The sequence below is a fragment of the Siphateles boraxobius genome, unplaced genomic scaffold, assembly GCF_051911475.1.
Source record: "Siphateles boraxobius isolate OS27281-9 unplaced genomic scaffold, OSU_SipBor_1 66, whole genome shotgun sequence".
NCBI classification, from domain to species: Eukaryota; Metazoa; Chordata; class Actinopteri; order Cypriniformes; family Leuciscidae; genus Siphateles; species Siphateles boraxobius.
In genome coordinates, this window is record NW_027509193.1 from 19,339,969 (window position 1) to 19,358,849 (window position 18,881).

Below are 18,881 nucleotides of genomic sequence, written 5' to 3' on the forward strand. Positions count from 1 at the left end.
ACAAAATAAAGTTAAAGGTAAGAAAACGGTACAGAATATTGAAGGAGCCCTCGAGGCTAATGACGCCGAATCGCTAGCTAATGAGCAGGGCTCTCAAGTGAGACACACGCATTTCAACCCGTTCACACGCACACACGCCACACCTTGTATTTCTCACGCTGTTAATGTACACGCTGTTACTATACAATTAATGGACGAGGCGCAGGCAAACGGAGGGAAGTTCTCTGCCGAGTTCATAGCATCTGTCTCGAGTTATACAGAGTTAAATGTTAGCTACCAGCCAATCAGAAATTAGAATTAGTTGTTTCTGGGTAAATTATGTGTTCCGCTGCAAGCACGTTCGTTAATAGACAACACGCGCACACACGGAGTGGAAGCTGAAAGAGCACGATCTGATGAATGCGGTTTGCGGACATCTTCATTTATTTATTTATTTATTTTAGCATTTTGATTTTACGATTCCTGGACGATATATCTTGCCTGTGATCAAAGACCGTGAGAGCTGATGTTGAGGAGTATAGCCAAATTCGTGCTAAATTATTTTTGATGCATTCAAAAACTCTCCAACTGCTTTAAAAGGGGTCATCGGATGCAAAATACACTTTTATATGGTATTTACAAATAAATGTGTCTTTGCAGTGTGTGGACACAATCACCATGCAATGAAAAAAATCCATTCACTTTTTTTTTAATCCTCAAAAAGCCAAAAAGTTGTTGCTCATTATAATTTAAAGAGACATGCACCGAAACGGTAGCCTGGTTCTACCAGACTCTCGTACATTTCATTTGTACAGAGAGTCTGGCACCGCTCCATTGACAAGCGTTAACTTCCTTGTAGGCGGGTATTCTATTGAAGTCTAAAACTATTGGATCTGCCCAGAGTCACTCTATCTGCCATAACCAATCGCTGACGTTTGGTCGTGACATATGTCTTTTCCCGAACCCCGTGGGAGGATGGCAATAAACACAAAACTAAGCAAAGATTGTTCTTGCTCCGGCTTTAACTTCTTGATATTCGGCAGCGTTGCCACAACGGACCGAATGGCTTCGCTCGCATCTTTCTTATTTTGAACTACAACTCAAAATAACGCACGAGTCGACATCAACGTCATCGTTCTCAGCCACTCCCTCTGTTCGCTGATTGGCCCGGTAAAAAATTGATCGGAGAAAACCAAAGTCTACAGCGCAATCCCAGACGTAGTACTGAAGGAAAATGAAATTGAGCGGAAGTGCGTAGGAGGGCGGAGCCAGGCTACCGAAACAGGTCACTGTGAACAGAGCTGTTTTTGAAGAGGTAAAAAGGGTGTTGTTTTACACAACCATTGAGAAATTTTAACCAAAGTATGTTACAAAATTTACATGAAGACCCAAAAGAATCATACCAACTTGTGGAAAATGGGCATCCGATGACCCCTGTAAAGGTGACCGGTTTGGGTCTTGACATACATATTCAGGGCAAGTTGTTATGACACAATGTTATGTACATTGAGCACTGATGTTCATTTGGGTTGTTTGGGGTCAAATTTATTTTTATTTTTCAATAAATTTGTATTTTTTAAATATAACTATTCATTTTATTTGGATGAATTTGTCTTTTTATCAGATTTAACAATTGTTATAATTTCCATTTGTGCGGGTCAATTATGAACAATTGGCAAAATTGAACTGCTAGCAAAAATTGAAGCGAATTTGGTTGGGTCGAGGGACCGCTGCTGCAAATATTTGGGTGGCTCCTCCCCTAAATCTCACTCTAAACTTTTGATAAAACTTGAGAGCCCTGCTAGGAAGATGGGGACATGGACGTGGATTTGAAGACGATATTCAGAGAAATAAAAGAGTTCCGTCAAGACAACAAGAAAGAGTTCCAAGAGCTCAAAGAGGACATCAACAGAGCAAACCAAAAACTTGACAAAACGGAAGAACGCATAACAACAATGGAGGATCGAATGCAGGTTACAGAAGAGGTGATGACGGAGATAATAAAACTCCACGGCCAACTCGAAGCAAAGATAATTGACCAGGAAGGACGCGACAGGCGCAACAACATAAGAATACTCTGTACCCGAAGGATCTGAGAAAAATCACTCATCAATGAATTTCAAATTTGAAACTGCCTACTGACATGAATTTGCAGATCGAGAGAGCCCACCGAGCTCTTAATCCTCTTCCACCTCCTGGATCAGCACAACGGTCTATGTATTGTGAGTTCCCTTTCGAGAAGTCTCTCCTATTGCGTAAGTAGCTTACGCTATGGGAAAACTCCTTTTCTCGAGAATATTGAAGTCTTTATGTAAAACGCATTTTTACATAAAGAACGCATTTTTACTTTGCCCCTCGGCAAAGGCCTTCTCCCTTCTTCCCGGAGGTTCATGACGAACTCACCAAGTCATGGAAAGCCCCCCACTCTGCGCGCCTGAAGCCTTCTTTTTCTTTGTCGCTCTCCTCTGTGGACGGCGCGAAGGAAAGAGGCTACGAGGGAACGCCGCCCCTCGAGGAGGCCGTGGCCAATCATCTCTGCCCGCCCTCCACCACCGGATGGAAAGCCAAAGCTTCCCACCCCTCGAAGCCCTGCCGCACTACTTCTGCTCTCGCCAGTCGCGCCTACGCCGCCGCCGGCCAAGCTGCATCAGCGCTTCACTCAATGGCGGTACTTCAAGTGTTCCAAGCTAAGCTTCTCCGCTCTATGGACGAGTCTGGCCCCGAACCCGAAGCCTTTAAGGACCTACGCAGCGCAACTGATATAGCTCTGCGAGCCACGAAGGCCACCGCCCAGTCTATTGGCCGCGCCATGGCTAATTTGACTGTTCTCGAGCGCCATCTGTGGCTGACTCTGACGGAGATGAAGGACGCGGATAAGGCGTCGTTTCTCGACGCGCCTATCTCCACCAGCGGGCTGTTTGGACCGGCGGTTAAAGGTTTCGCCGAACGCTTCTCTGAGGCCCAGAACGCTTCACAAGCTATGCGCCATTTCCTGCCCAAGCGCTCCAGCTCATCGCAGAGCAGACAGAGACCGCCACAGCCGCAGCGGGCTAGAACAGCTCCCACCGCCTCTCAGCCCGCGCCTCATGCTGACGCTCGACGCCGCTCGCGCTCCCACAACCGCAAGCCGCCTCCTGAGCGACGGGGTCCTCGGCCCAAGATTGTGCTGAACCCTGAGCCTCGAAAGCCGTCCTAGCCACAGGAATGAGAAGAGAGAGTGCGTGTCTCGCAAAAGCCGGACCACTCTCTCTGCAAAAGCTCAAACATTACCCAGTCCCCTTACAGGCGGCTGGAAATGTCCATACAGCAGTCAATGGGCCAGTCACAGAGCTCGCTCACCTGCAAACAAACGCCGTTTTTACGGCGACGCACAGAAAACACAAAAAGAGTCTTTTTCTGCCTGTGTCACTAAGGGTTCACATGTCCACAAAGTGTGCATTCCCAGATACTGTCAAAACAGTGCCAAATTCATTCCCAGCTCAGGCTGCGCGCCCCATGAATGTAGATCACGTGCCTACGGTCATGTATGCACCACTACACACAAGCACTGTTCACACAGTTATGAATTCATCCCCAGTAAAAGCGGGAAACATTATAAAAGTGACGCGTGTGCCTACCACTGTTTATGCACCCCCACTTATAAACACTGTCCTTACAGTGTCAAACACAACCCCAGCTCAGGCTGCGAGTTTTACAGACATAGCACGCGCTGTTGTAAGCACACACGCGCCCATTCACTCAGCTGCTCAGCGCGCGCCCGCGCCTCTGAGAGCTACGAGCTCAGGCGATTCGCTGGCCGGGTCCCTACGTCACAGCGGCCCGCCCCTAGCCTGTATTCAGCCCATATCTGTACACGCAGCGGCATGGGAAAACATTCCAGATATGCCGAAATGGGTATTGAATATAGTAAAGCACGGATACTCGCTCCAGTTCGCTCGCAGACCACCACGTTTTACGACTGTGGTCGAGACGAAAGTGAGAGGGAGTGTTCACAGGTTCTACGCACCGAGGTGTGCAAACTAATAGAAAAGGGCGCTGTGGAAACTGTTCCCCCCTCTATGAGCGAGGCAGGTTTTTACAGCCGCTATTTTCTCGTCCCCAAAAAGGATGGTGGTCTCCGCCCCATCCTAGATCTCAGACACCTGAACAAAGCACTAATGATTCGCTCGTTCAGAATGTTAACAACCAAGCATATCCTCGCACAAGTACGCCCAGGAGATTGGTTTCTCTCAGTGGATCTGAAAGATGCTTACTTTCACATTCCAATAGCGCCTCATCACAGGCCGTTTCTGATATTCGCTTTCGAGGGACAGTCTTACCAGTACACAGTACTTCCGTTCGGCCTGTCCCTGGCTCCCCGTACATTCACGAAATGTATGGACGCAGCACTTTCCCCCTTGAGACGAAGGGGAGTGCGAATACTGAATTATCTCGACGATTGGCTGGTCCTAGCACAATCAGAGAGTCAGTTAATAACACACAGATCTTGGATTATCAGCCATTTAGAATGCCTGGGTCTAAGAATCAATTTTGCAAAAAGCATACTATCTCCCAGCCAGAGGATTTCTTTCCTGGGAATAGTTCTAGACTCGATGCAAATGACAGCGCGTCTCTCATCAGAGCGCGCGCTCACCATCCGGCGCCTTGTAACATCATTCAGGGCGGGCGCGCGCGCCCCCGTCAAGCGGTTTCAGAGGATGCTCGGTCTCATGGCCTCAGCATCGGCCGTACTCCAGCTAGGATTGTTGCATATGCGCCCTCTCCAACGCTGGCTCAAGAGCCGCGTCCCTACTCACGCGTGGCGTTCAGGCCACTTTTTAATCAGAGCGAACCACGGCTGTATAAAAGCCCTGACGCACTGGAAAGCCGCCGACTGGTACCAGTCAGGCGTTAGTCTGGGTGTGAACACAAGGAGAAAGATGATAACGACAGATGCCTCCAAAATAGGTTGGGGGGCCCTTTACGAGGGCAGGCCTGTCTCCGGCTTTTGGTCAAACCCGGAGAAGCGCCTACACATAAACTGTCTGGAGATGAAAGCGGTCGCTTTGGCTCTCAGAGCCCTGCTTCCACATCTAAAAAACGAACACGTCCTGGTCCGAACGGACAACATGACGGTAGTGTCGTACATAAATCGCCAGGGTGGACTCAGGTCGAGCTCCATGCATTCAATGGCCAGGAGACTCATTTTATGGTCCCAGCACAACTTGCGCTCGCTGAGAGCAGCGCATGTGCCAGGCGCCCTGAACCAGGGGGCAGACATGCTATCCAGAGACAAGATTCTCCCAGGAGAATGGGCTCTCAACCCGCTGATGATTCAATGGTTATGGAAAACCTTTGGCAAAGCGGAGATCGACCTCTTCGCCTCCAAGGAGAACGCGCACTGCCCTCTTTTCTTCACGAAGAGCACGGACGCGCTCGCCCAGAGCTGGCCGAGCCGCCCCTTATATGCCTTTCCCCCGATCGCGATGCTGCCACAGGTCATCAGTCGGGTCAGAGAGGAGAAAAACGCAGTGCTTCTGATAGCCCCACTCTGGAAGAACCAAACATGGTTTCCAGATCTGATGCAAATGCAATCTGCACCACGGCCGATTCCACTGAGGCCAGACCTCCTCAGTCAGGCCAGCGGGATGATATTTCATCCCCGCCCCGATCTGTGGGCCCTTCATGCATGGCCCCTCAACGGGTTCCCAGGAACCTCACGAGCGGAGCGCTAAAAACCATCGCTGAGGCGCGGGTCGCCCTCCACGAGACGCTTATATGCCCAGAAATGGAAAGTGTTCAGTGACTGGTGTAATGCCAAGGGCCTGAACCCTGAGACATGCGAGATTACGAACGTACTCGCTTTTCTACAAGGGCTTCTGGAGGCGGGCCGCACCCCCTCCACGCTCAAAGTATATGTGGCGGCCATCACAGCGTCACACAACCCTGTAATGGAACGTCCATTGGGAAGAAACGACCTAATTATTCGTTTCCTAAGGGGCGCTAGGAGGATGAACCCTTCACGCCCCCCCTCAGTGCCGATCTGGGACCTAGCTACTGTCCTAGACGCTCTTAAAGGGCCCCCGTTCGAACCACTCCGAACCGTGCACCTTAAACAGCTCTCGCTCAAGACTGCGCTCTTGCTGGCACTCGCCTCGGTCAAGAGAGTGGGCGACCTGCACGCGCTTTCGACAAGCGCTGCCTGCTTAGAATTCGGACCTAACGACTGCAGGGTCGTCCTTAGACCGAAACATGGGCAGGCACGTGCAGAGGGGGGGGGGGCTTTGGGTGCTCGAGCACCTGCCCTTTTGCCCCTTGGTGCCCAAAGTGCCCTTTTGTCAAGGCAAAATTTCCTCTCCTTTTTTTGTAATTAAAGGCCCTTTTGTGGATGCCTGCCCAATCCAACTATTAGTAAAATTAATGAATAATAATTTAGCCGCAAATAAAATGACCCACATGATGACCTGTCACCTGACGAACTCATCCGGGACGATTCCTCACGCTGCACGCGCATTTTTTAATTTCGCGCAGCTACGCGCCCTACCAGAGGATTTCTTCAACTCTGCGGCTGCTGGTAAGTGGTGTTTTATTCTCAGCGAAGTGATTTTGATGTTTGTTTACTTATTATTATTATTTTACAAGAACGACGTGAAGAGCATGCTGAGATGTTGATTATATTGCTTTGTGTAGGCTGTAGAAGTAACGTTAGCTTGCTGTTTGAGGGAGAAAAGTTTCACGGGCGTCGAGGGGTCTGGTCTTTTTATGTTATTTGACTAAAAACTATTATTTTACTTTAAACTATTATTATTATTATTATTACAGTATTTATTTAAAAAACGTATAGTGCCATAAAAATTATCATCACAAATCTGGTAAGAGTTTAGGCTTATTATCGCTTACCAATATCTTATGTTTTGTGTGCAGAAGCCTCTGTGAACATCTCCCCTAGTACTATTATATAGGCTACTATTATTATATTATTATATTATAGCAGCCTGGGCAGAATCTGCAGCTTTACAGCAGGTCAGTGAGCTAGTGAAGGTTCCAAACACTGTCAGCAGTCTTTACATCTTGTCATGGTTACATAAAAATGATTTAATCAGCTAATATATCTCTATATGTTTGTTTTAATGTCTCAGATCAGCTCCAGCAGTATCAGCAGCAGCAGCAGTAACAACAATAGCAAAGGCAGCAAACTCACTTAAGGACTTTAGTAAGAATGTACCAGAACAGGTATCACATTAATGTTAAAAATCTTGTAAAGTATTAATTGCTGTTTCTGTTTGCTTTGTTTTTATTTTCATTGTATAAATGTAACTATTGTATTTGTGTAAATCAGTTTATGCCATGAAAATAGCCATAGATGCTGATATGGCATTAAATAAAACTATACTGTACAAAACATGGGCCACGTTGATTTTGTCCTACACAGTTTACTATAACAGCTGTTCTTTATTATTCTGTATAACAGAGAAGAAAAAGCCATCAGGTTGGGACAACTTAAGATACTTCAGTTTCTAATCCCAGAGTTATTAATAGGTGCACACTGCACATTAATTTTTTTTTTTATCTTTTAAACGTAAAATTTGTCTTTTCTGTTCTGTTTCTTTTTCAAAACTGCATCAATGCATTTGCTACTGTATCGATACAGAATCATCCGTATTGATATATTACTGTATTGATATTTTGAGCACAGCCCTCTTTAAAGCCTTGTTCCGCATGTGCTCCCTTTTATACTTTGAGCACCTGCCCCTCCAGAGGTCTCTGCACGGCCCTGAACATGGGTATATTCCTAAAGTGCTCACCACTCCCTTCAGAGCACAGGTTATCTCCCTAACTGCGCTATCGTCTCCAGCAGACGAACACGACGCTAATCTACTATGCCCCGTTAGGGCTCTCAGAGTGTATTTGGAGCGTTCTGCCCTATTCAGACAGACAGAACAACTGTTTGTATGCTTTGGCGGCCGTACGAAAGGTTCCGCCGTTTCAAAGCAGAGAATCTCTCACTGGATAGTTGAGGCCCTAGTGCTGGCTTATGAAGCTAAGGGACTTCAATGCCCCTGGGGAGTCAAAGCACACTCCACCAGGAGTGTGGCTTCTTCCTGGGCATGGTCGAGCTGGATACCGATCCAGGATATTTGTGCGGCGGCAGGCTGGGCCTCACCGTCCACATTTATCAGGTTCTACAACCTACAGGTCCCGACATTGCATTCCAATGTACTATCAGCATGATACTAGTTGAACTACGAGTTCGTATCTAGATTATGTATGTGCTTGTGTCACACTGAGCGCCTTCTAGCCGCTCTGTATTTTTCCCACATATAAAGCTCGCCTCTGCCAGCTAGTTGGATGATAACTTTGCTTTTCAGCTCAGGCACCTGCCTCTGGCTATCATAAGGCGAAGTTCAGCACGCACGGCGTTTTGCATGGTGTTCCCATAGCGTAAGCTACTTACGCAATAGGAGAGACCTCTCGAAAGGGAACGACTCGGTTACTAATGTAACCTCGGTTCCCTGTGAGGAGGGAACGAGTATTGCGTAAGCTGCCGTGCTTGTGCTTGGTTAGTTCGCTTCAGTCGTTTTAACCTAAAGAACTCTCATGACGGGGCGCCCAATAAATAGCTCTTGGCCACGCCCATCTTGGCGGGCTCTGACGCGCGCGGGCGCGAAGCGCGCTCATTGGTCGCGCATTCAGAGTCGCCCCGTCATTGGTTCGAGCAAGTTGCCGCAGCACAGCCAATGACCGAGCTTCCTTCGTTCATTGCTGTCAGCTGTGCAGCTGCAATTCGTTTTACATTAAGACTTCAATATTCTCGAGAAAAGGAGTTTTCCCATAGCGTAAGCTACTTACGCAATACTCGTTCCCTCCTCTCAGGGAACCGAGGTTACGTTAGTAACCGAGTCGATTTCTGGACTATAGAACAAAAGAAGAAATCATCAAAACTGCGTGGCAAAACAAAGGGTTTATTTGGAGGGGCAAGCAAATAAACTTTGATCATGATTATGCGTCAGGAGTGGTGAAAAAATGAAGGGAATACGCGGAGGTAAAGAAAATCTTAAAAGAAAAGGGCCTACGCTTCCAAACCCCCTTCCCTGCCAGAATTAGGGTCTTCTATGAAGACGGAGTAGCATATGTATGTACAATTCTGCTACAGAAGCGACGCGAGACATGGCTGAGAGGGGATTACCTGTTACCGTAGTTAAGCAACCGGAGACGCTGATGGAGAAAATCCAGAAGATGACGTGGACTACGAGCGATCGAAGAGGAAGAAGCAGTAATAGAGGAGAACGTAGGAGACGAGCAGACCAGTCGGTAGTAGAAAAACTCCAACTATTCAGACGTGATCGAGAACCCGCGGAAGATAGTTAATCTAATGGCACGAATGCACTCGGAGTATATAAGTGCCGTTTTCTTTCCTTTTTTTTTCTTTGCCAGATAAGCACGAGTTCATAGCATGGACTGAATTTCTAATGTTACGTAAACGGATACAGTGACTGATTGGCATGTGCATTTTTTTATTTTTTCGTTGTGAGAACTAAGACTCGCGCATCTTTGATTTGAAAGACTAGGATACAGGACGCGGATTTGTTTTTTGTTTTCGTTTGTTTCTTTCCGTGTCTGTTGTGTCATTAGAATGTCTGTTAAATCGAGATATTAGGATCGGGAGCACCGTGAAAATAACTAGCCAGAAGAGATGAGTGATCATCACGTTAAGGTGATCTTGGAGGGCCCTCCCTCCCTGTTCTGGAAGTCCTAAAAGTTTGGATTCATATTCTTACAATGTTCATGATACAGTAGCCCTATGTTCCTTGTTCTACTTTGTTTGTTTTGTGGCTGAAGTTCATTAATGCAGCCAAGTGGATGTTGGACAGAAAATGGATATTGTAAAAGAAGTACAGGTATTAAGCATAATTTAGAGTTGGAGACCAATATGCAGAGACTGAAAGTTCTGTCTTTCAATGTTAATGGTATATTAAACCCTCAATAGCGGACAAAAATACTCTCTAAACTAAGAAAAGAAAAGTCTCAAATAGCCCTTATACAAGAGACACGTTTAAATGAAACTGAGCATCTGAAACTTAAACAAGGGGGATTTAAATATCTATTTTCAGCTTCTTATAAATCTGGACACAGACGGGGGGTTGCGATTCTTATATCAAATCAAGTAACTTACGAGCATTTGTCAGAAAGGAAAGATAAATAAGGTAGATTTATCCTAATGAAAGGGAGAATAAATGGGTTTTTAGTAACTATACTCAACATCTATGCCCCTCCGGGTAGTCAATGGTCATTTTTCAGACAAATATTTAATATGATATCTACAGAATCTGAGGGCATACCTATATGTGGAGGAGATATGAATATTCGCTTATCAAAACTTGACTATTCAGGGAAAAATCCTATACTTCAAAACCGGGTGAGCAAGAAAGTCAATATCATGTTAAGAGAAGGGGGTATCATTGATATTTGGAGAAATTTCAACCCATCTGGACGAGACTACACACACTTCTCGGCTCCCCACTCAACGTACAGTCGAAATGATTACTTCTTTACGTTTCTTAAAGACAGACACAGAATCCATTCATGTGACATTGGAACAATTGATATATCAGATCATGCACCTATAGTAATGACAATAAATATTAACGAGAAGTATAAGATCAACCATTTGGAAGCTGAATTCAAGTATACTAAATAATCCTTATGTGAAAGAAAATCTGAAATCTGAAATTGAATCTTACTTTAAAGAAAATGATAATGGAGAAGTATCACCAACAATTATTTGGGATGCCTTTAAAGCAGTCTTAAGAGGAAAAATCATTGCGCGTAATGCTTCACTAAAGAAAATGAGACGAGGGAAAATTGAAAATTTACATACACAACTGAAAGAGGCTCAACGGGTTCATAAAAGAACAAACGATCCTGGTGAAAAACAGAGAATTCAAAGATTACAGAAAGAGTTAGATGCCATATTAACAGAGGAAATTCAACGTAAGCTAATATTCCTAAGACAGAACTATTATGAATCAGGACACAAGTCAATGAGACTCTTAGCATATAAACTAAGAAAACAACAAGCAGACTCAACAATCTATAAAATAAGAAACCCTCAAACCAAGGTCATACATTATAAATTGAAAGAAATACAGCAGAGTTTTGAAATGTATTATAGAACTTTATACTCACAACCAACAATGCAAAACGAACAGCATATAGAAAATTTCTCAAATCCTTAAACCTACCAGAAGTCACTGAAGAGCAGAATGCTAGATTAACAAAAGAAATTACAGAAATGGAAATAAATAAATCAATAGCAAGACTAAAAGCTAACAAAATCCCGGGTACGGATGGATACACATCAGAATGGTACAAAAGCTTTCGAGAACAGATAGTCCCAAGACTTCAAACTGCGTGCACATGGGCTCTACAAAAGGGGGAGATTCCCCCTTCCTGGAGGGAAGCGACAATAACAATTATCCCTAAAGACACAAAAGATAAATTAGAGTGTAAAAATTATCGTCCAATTTCGGTTTTAAACATAGATTATAAAATATACACATCGATTTTGGCTAAAAGACTGGAGACTATATTGCCTGACCTTATTCAGGTTGACCAAACAGGGTTTATTCGTCAAAGACAGACACAAGATAGCATTTGACGTACATTACACATCCTATGGCATATACAGCATCACAAGATCAATTCTATGTTTCTGGGACTAGATGCAGAAAAAGCATTTGATACAGTTAGATGGTTGTATCTCTATAAGGTATTAGAAAAGTTTGGATTCCATACCACTATTATTAATGCCTTCCAAGCACTATACAATAAACCAACAGCAAGAGTTAAACTTAATGGCAATCTTTCACAAGTGTTTATCTTAGAAAGATCATGTAGGCAGGGATGTCCATGTTCCCCTCTTTTGTTTGCTTTATTTTTAGAGCCGTTAAGTCAATATATAAAACAAAATACACATATTATGGGAATAGACATAAATAGAGAAGAACACAAACTATCACTCTTTGCAGATGATATATTAGTTTATTTAGGACAACCAAACAAATCATTAAATGTTTTGATGGAAACATTGGTTTTGTTTGGAGATTTATCAGGCTATAAATTACATGTACAAAAAACCCAGGTCTTAACTTTTAATTGCCAACCATCTAGTTATTTGAAGGGAAAATTTAAGTTTAAATGGGGAAAAGGAGTATTTGAAATACTTAGGGGTTCAAATACCCAAAGAGTTCACACGCCTATTTGAAGTAAATTACAAGCCATTATATTCTACAATGAAATCAGATTTGGCTAGATGGAATCTTCTGCCATATCTAGGATTATGTGGTAGAATTGAATCAATTAAGATGAATATACTTCCGCGATTCTTGTATCTTTTCCAAACACTTCCAATAGAGATAAGTAAACAAAACTTTATTGAATGGGACAGAGTGATATCACGATTTATATGGCAAGGGAAAAAACCAAGAATAAAATTTAAGACACCACTATTAAAGAAAGAAAAAGTTAGCTTTGCCTTGCCATGTTTAGAGGAATATTATCGTGCAGCCCAATTACGACCTTTATTATGTCTATGTAATCCAGATTTTAAACCCAGATGGAAAGAAATATAAAATGCTGACCTTAAAAGACCCCCAATACAAGCTACAATGGCAGATGAACACTTGATTTAAATGTATATACAAGAATTCAATCCTTGGACAAATACTTTATTAAAGATTTGGCAAGATATAATTTAAAAAAAAAAATTGATAGACCTGGTGTCAATATTGAGATGGCCCGCTTATGATTCAACATTTGTTCCAAATACTATTGACGATAGCTTTAAAGTTTGGACTAAACGAGGCCTCACAGCATACTGTACGTTTTTACATAAAGGACAAATGTTGGATTTTGAGACACTCAAATGTGAACATTTGTTATGTAATAAGGATTTTCATAGGTACTTACAAATAAGACATAAAATTGAAAATATTATAAGGGAATATAAACACAAGGAAAACAATATTCTCACAATGTTTATTTCAATTTATAAAACGGGGGACATGACTAAAATAGTTGCAAAATTGTATAAAAGTCTACAAGACAGAAAATTAGAAAATACCCAATACATTAAAAATAAATGGGAAATGGAAGGAAATTTGGAAATCCTAGAGGAAGATTGGGCAAATATACTTAAATCACAGTGGAGGACAACACATTCCTCAACCTGGAGAGAATTCGGCTGGAAAAATGTCAGTAGATTTTTCCTCACTCCTGAGCAGAAGAGATATCAAAGCAAAAATGCAATCTGCTGGAGAATGTGTGGCTCGAATGAAGCAAATCATAGCCATATATTCTGGGAATGCTCTAAAGTTCAAAAATATTGGCAAGAAATCCATAAGAGTTAAGAGAGTATATTTATGGAACCTATCCAATTTAGTTTATTAACTCTATACTTGGGTCTTACAAATCTTAAATCAGAAGATAAATCTGATAAATATTTAATGAGAATTCTGTTGATAGCTTGCAAAAAATCTATAACTAGAAAGTGGTTGCAACCTGAATCACCGGGAATCAACGATTGGCTGGGAATTGTGTATGAAATTTACACAATGGAGAGGTTAACAATGAATCTTCGCTAAAGTCCGATAAATTTATCAAGCTATGGAGAAAATGGATAGACTACATTCTCCCACTTAGGCCAGACCTAGTGTAGAAATTTTGAAAAATTTTACGAAAAGAAGGGAAATCTTAAGAATTATTGAATAAGAGATACGAAGGATATGGAATGAAAGTGATGAAATGATAGGAATAAAAATAAATACCCATATTGGGAATGAGAGTACTTCTGGATTAAAATGCATCATTCTCAAATGTTTTCTTTTGTATATAGTTAATAAAAAAAAATTGAAAACAGATCGGATCTGGTACCCAATCTACAGGCAGAGTAATAAATATATTACTATAGCTTACTGAATTTACAAAAAAGCTGTAATATTTGGTTGGCTGACATTGCCTTGCAACATATTTTATTGTTACTACAATTGATGACTTTTATGTCCCTTTTTTCTTTCTCTTATAATTTTGGATGTAATATCTGTTTCACAAAATATGTTTTGCTGTTTTTTTAGTATTATTTATTTTATTTATTTTTAGCCAATATACCCAATTGTTGAATGCCTTGACTAAGATTCCAGGTACCATCCAATTGTAAGGAAATGTTATAATTACTGTAATAAAAACTTAAATAAAAAAAATAACTGTTGCTTAGCCTTTTTGGAGCATAAATCTGAAGACGTTGCAGGTAATGTTTGCAGATATAGAGGTGTGATATATATATATATATATATATATATATATATATATATATATATATATATATATAATTTTTATTTTTTTAAGGAAAATGTTTCAGTTAAACATGATTAAAAATATTTTGAAACAATACTGGCTGATGGTTTCAACAAAGACACATACCATTGATTAACAACCTCTTAGCTTACAATATAGGCTTGGTATTTTATCGTTTATAATCAGTTCTCCATTGAAAACAATGTATCGGATTTTTATTTCCGGAAACCAGTTGTCGCAGTCTATTAGTTTGTCCATTTGCACCGGTCGAACTGAAGGTGGTGGATTTACAATCCCTCTTCTTGAATTAAATAAATTATAAAAATCATAATTAAATTCACAATGAAAATCTAAGTTTTCCTAAAATCAGTGTATCTATTCTGGTATTTATGTTACACGCAATGTCTGTATTTGGTATGTGAGAGGAGACTTAGGGTCTGACCCAGGAATGTAGTAACAGTGTTTAATCATTTAGCCCAGCTTCCAGAGAATAAAAATGTAATTGTTATTAATTAATTAATTTGCTCATACATCTAAATAAATCAAGAGTTATATTTTGGTAAATAAAGAGAATGTTCTTTTTGAACTTTATTCTTATTCATTTAATTTTTTTTATCATGAGCTGTATGAGACATGCAAGACAACTGTGTCTTAGGTCATGAAGGTCAACAAAGCATTACATGTATCCACTAACACATATGCATACTTGGCATATGCCATTCTTTTTAGGATTTATAGCACTATTGGTCACTATGTTAAGCTATGAATCATGTGTAGAAGTTTGTATCAGTGCTCTGTGTGGATATAGTTTTCATGTTCTATTCCAGCGAGTCCTGACAAAAACTCAGCCTTGAAGGGAAAATATATTGCCTATGTTTTATCTAATCGTGCTTGCACGTGTTGTCTATTATTATTATAATGAGAAGCATGTAACCATGCTAAAAGAATAGTAGAAATCAACAGCATGAGAAGAGACCTCCCTGAATTAATGACCTGTGACCCTTAGAACAAAGTGTGTGAAAGGTATTGTCTCATTTGCGTAAAAGAACAGAATACAATGTTCTGATGCTGCTAGAATTATCTGTACTGTTAACCAAACAGAACCTGTAGAAATTATGTCAACTGATTATCCATATGACTATAAGTGTTTCTATATCCCAAGTTAGTTTGCGGCAGGCTCCTCTTACTCATTTTCTATGGCCTTTGGAAGTGTGGAGAACTTTGTCTTTAGTAAACTCTCTGTCAAATGATTGAACGTTGACTCCTGGTCTTCATCGAGCATACTGGTCTCTTTATGTGGCTTAACTGTAATTCCCCTAAAGAACCCATTTGAAGATTTGTGGACAAATTGACAGTGTGACCAGTCAATCAGTGGGTGATTGAGGTGCAACCTCCTGTCAGGTGACATTTTTTTTTTTTTTTTTGCTGGATTTCACAGCTAACGTACTATTTCTGCTAGTGATTGTCACCATTGCTTGAGCAAAATGAGTGCATAACATGCTATCTTATATTTTGGAATATTCATTTTTGTACATTCTTTTATTTTCTAATCAACTTTGAGAGTTTGATACTTTAAAACCCTCACTGAGGTCAAATTTACCTGCCCCTGCATCCTCTGCAGCCTCCTCCTCCTCCTCCTCTGCTCCTCAATGACAGGGTGATAAATGAAAGGAAAACATACATGAATATCAATTCTGTGCCAGAGAGAGCACGTGAGGAAATTCAAAAAAGAATATAAGTGTGTATATAAATAAGTGTGTGCAAAGGATTATGTAAGTGCACACCATTTGTTAGGGATGTATGCTAGCAGAAACATGAGACCACTGTGAAATAATAATAACCCTTCCAGGAAAAGGCAGGGTAACAAGCCTAAGCACCCAATCAGACTTGTACGTAGCTCTCTAAAACCAAGTGAAGCTCAGCTGGGCCTCTGGTGGCATCTATAATTGGCCTCTGGGTACACATTATACCAAGGCTTTACTGATAATCACTAAAGCTACAGTTTAATATGGGCAAAAAAAATAAAATAAAAAGTCTTACCCGCAGCTTGTTCTCTAATGGGCCATTTAGGGAAGAGAAAGGAATGAGTAAACATTACAGTGCCCTTTAAATGAAATGCTTTAATGGTCAAATAGAAACATTACTCACTCATATTCTTCCTCTACATCAGACATGATGAAACTGGATGACAGAAGGAGAAAGAGAAAGTGAGAGTGAGACAGGAAGGAATGTCTGAAAGTACAAGCAGAACCACATAACTTAACATTTCACAATCACTTCAGAAAGAGGATGAAAGCGCAGGAGAGAGTGAGAAAAAAAAAGGAGCAGATCTAAATTGTTCCATTGTTCCCAAGTGCTGACAACCTGTTGAATGCTTCATATGAAGACCGATGGAGTGAGAACAGGTGGGAATGTGGAGACAAAGACAGGGTGGGATACAATATCCCCAATATGTACCAGCCTTTGCTTGTTTTTCCTAATAGGAACTTCAGGATTTGATTCCAGGAAATGCAGACAACATCTATTACACAGTGTTTTACTGGAGTCTTTAACCTTCCACTGAGAGATTTCTCTCCTCAGATGTGCTTCATCTTTCATATCAGTGCCATATTATCTGCTATTTGAAACAATTTTATAGCTGCATTGTCATCGGCAGAGAAAATTTATGAGGCATGTAGCTGTCACCACTCAACTTGTACTTTACTGTCTCCACACAAAGGCTTGTAAACAGTGGCCATCTAAAACCAGCCTTTCAACAGATCGCCTTTACTTAGTTAATGCGATTCTCAGCATCTAAAAGGGCACGAGTCAAGCTAAATTCTGCATGAAACGATCAAATTACAAATGAAAGATGCCCCTTGTTCTGGATTGACCCAAGTAGGAATAGAAGCACGAGTCATTTTAAAAACGGGATGGGAAAAGTGGCAGACAAAGAGGATGTTTTGGGTTTTGGGGACGTGTAAGGTTACGAGGAGTCATTGTAGCAATAACCACAAAATTCTGATAGGATAACTTTAGCCAATGATGCAGGGGGAGATTACATGAGTTAAGACAATCTTTATTGTTCTTGGAGTGAATTTTATTAATAGTAATAAATCCATAAGTCCATTTGGTCCGGGATGCACTCAAACTCTACAAAAATCAGTACAGACTACTACAGGCACTTCTGCCAGGAATAAGTATGCAGGTTATGACCATTGTTGGCCAGCTACACGCTGTTTTGCCCATATATTTATTTAATATACATTTTCCTAAAGTAGCACAATATTCTGGTACAGGAAATAAAAACACATTATCAGATACAACTAACATTAGTATAACTGCACACAAGAATTCAAAATAACAAACAGACCTTCAGAGTTTATAAAATGTAGCTAATTTACTGTCTGAATTATACTGATAAATTCAGTTACTTTTCTTGAGATGGAGAGAACAAACTGAAAAAAAATGTAGTTGTTTAAGAAGTAACAAAATACTTTTACCTTTTAGTGATGGTAGGATGGATTCACAATGGAAAAGGATAAAACTCAGGCTCACAAAGGATGAAAGGAGAGTCCCCGTGAATTATGTGAGTTTTGTAATGCAGGACAATGGGTTGTTTTTATATGAGGACATGGACAGATGGAGGGTGTTAGCAGCTACAGCATAGGACCATGGATGGATTAGAAATGAACCCAGGGACAGAAAGATGACCACCACAAGGGATTAGGGGAAACAGGGGGAATGACTTCACACAACAAACACAGGGATATAAAAAGAAATAGAAAAAACAGGGACAGTTGGGGACAAAAATAGCAAAGGGGATTTAGACCAAATTCTTCCCAGAAGACATATTTTCTATTTGACTCAAAGTAAAATAAGGTAATAGCTAAGACAACTTTAAGGTGAAAGGATGGGTAGATGGGAAATTTGCAGTTAAAAGAAATGAGGTTCAGGGCAACATGTTCAGCTGGTTTTTTTTGCAAATTTGCTAGGCTGACAATACAACAGAATTGAAACTTTAATGATCAAACAAATCATCTTTGCCTGCGAATTAAAACACCTTGCAGTCTTGTAATATTTATAATATTCATTTCTTCAGCATGAGAGACATTTCTTCTTTTTTTAAAGTATTCATCCCTTAGCAAACATTTTGTTTGTAGTCCTTCTAGTGCCTTTTAGGTCACTCACAGCTGTGTTTGCCTTCTTCAAATTTGAGCAAATCCAGAATACCTACCGTCTTTTTTTTTCAGGCCAACTCTTTTTCTGTCTGTCTGTTCCTACAAATGAAGAGAAACACCACTGACGGGGGAGATGGTCCAAACATAGAGACTTTGTACTCATCAGACACACAGATTGTTCTTTCATAGGTTTCAGGTTTTGCCATATGATTTTAAAACTCTCGACATGACGGTCTTTCTCAAAAGTGTCTCTCTTTGCTGTTTAAGCACACATTTCAATAAAAATCACCGGTGGAAGGTCAAGGGCAACAAAGACGACATCTTGAGAAATGTATTCTACACCTCTAAAGTAAATCACTTTTAAAGCTTTGTTAACGATTAAATCAAGTAAACTGGAAACACACATACCAA

General features: G+C 41.1%; 1 protein-coding gene across 4 annotated transcripts in view; it reads right to left on the minus strand.

Annotated features, from left to right (window-relative positions):
- Positions 1 to 17,980, minus strand: part of tnnt1 (troponin T type 1 (skeletal, slow)) — a 37,606-nt gene extending 19,626 nt beyond the window's left edge. For 2 of the 4 annotated variants that reach the window (XM_077212770.1, XM_077212769.1), the window contains exons 1-3: positions 17,793 to 17,980; positions 16,459 to 16,491; positions 15,911 to 15,955 (exon numbers count right to left, since the gene is read on the minus strand). In XM_077212770.1, coding sequence (XP_077068885.1) covers positions 15,911 to 15,955; positions 16,459 to 16,462 — 49 coding nt within the window. In that variant the 5' untranslated portion in view covers positions 16,463 to 16,491; positions 17,793 to 17,980. Of the gene's footprint in view, positions 1 to 15,910; positions 15,956 to 16,458; positions 16,492 to 17,792 lie in introns of those variants that run through there. The other 2 variants (XM_077212772.1, XM_077212771.1) reach the window with 2 other exon arrangements.
- Between the last annotated feature and the right edge of the window lie 901 nt (positions 17,981 to 18,881).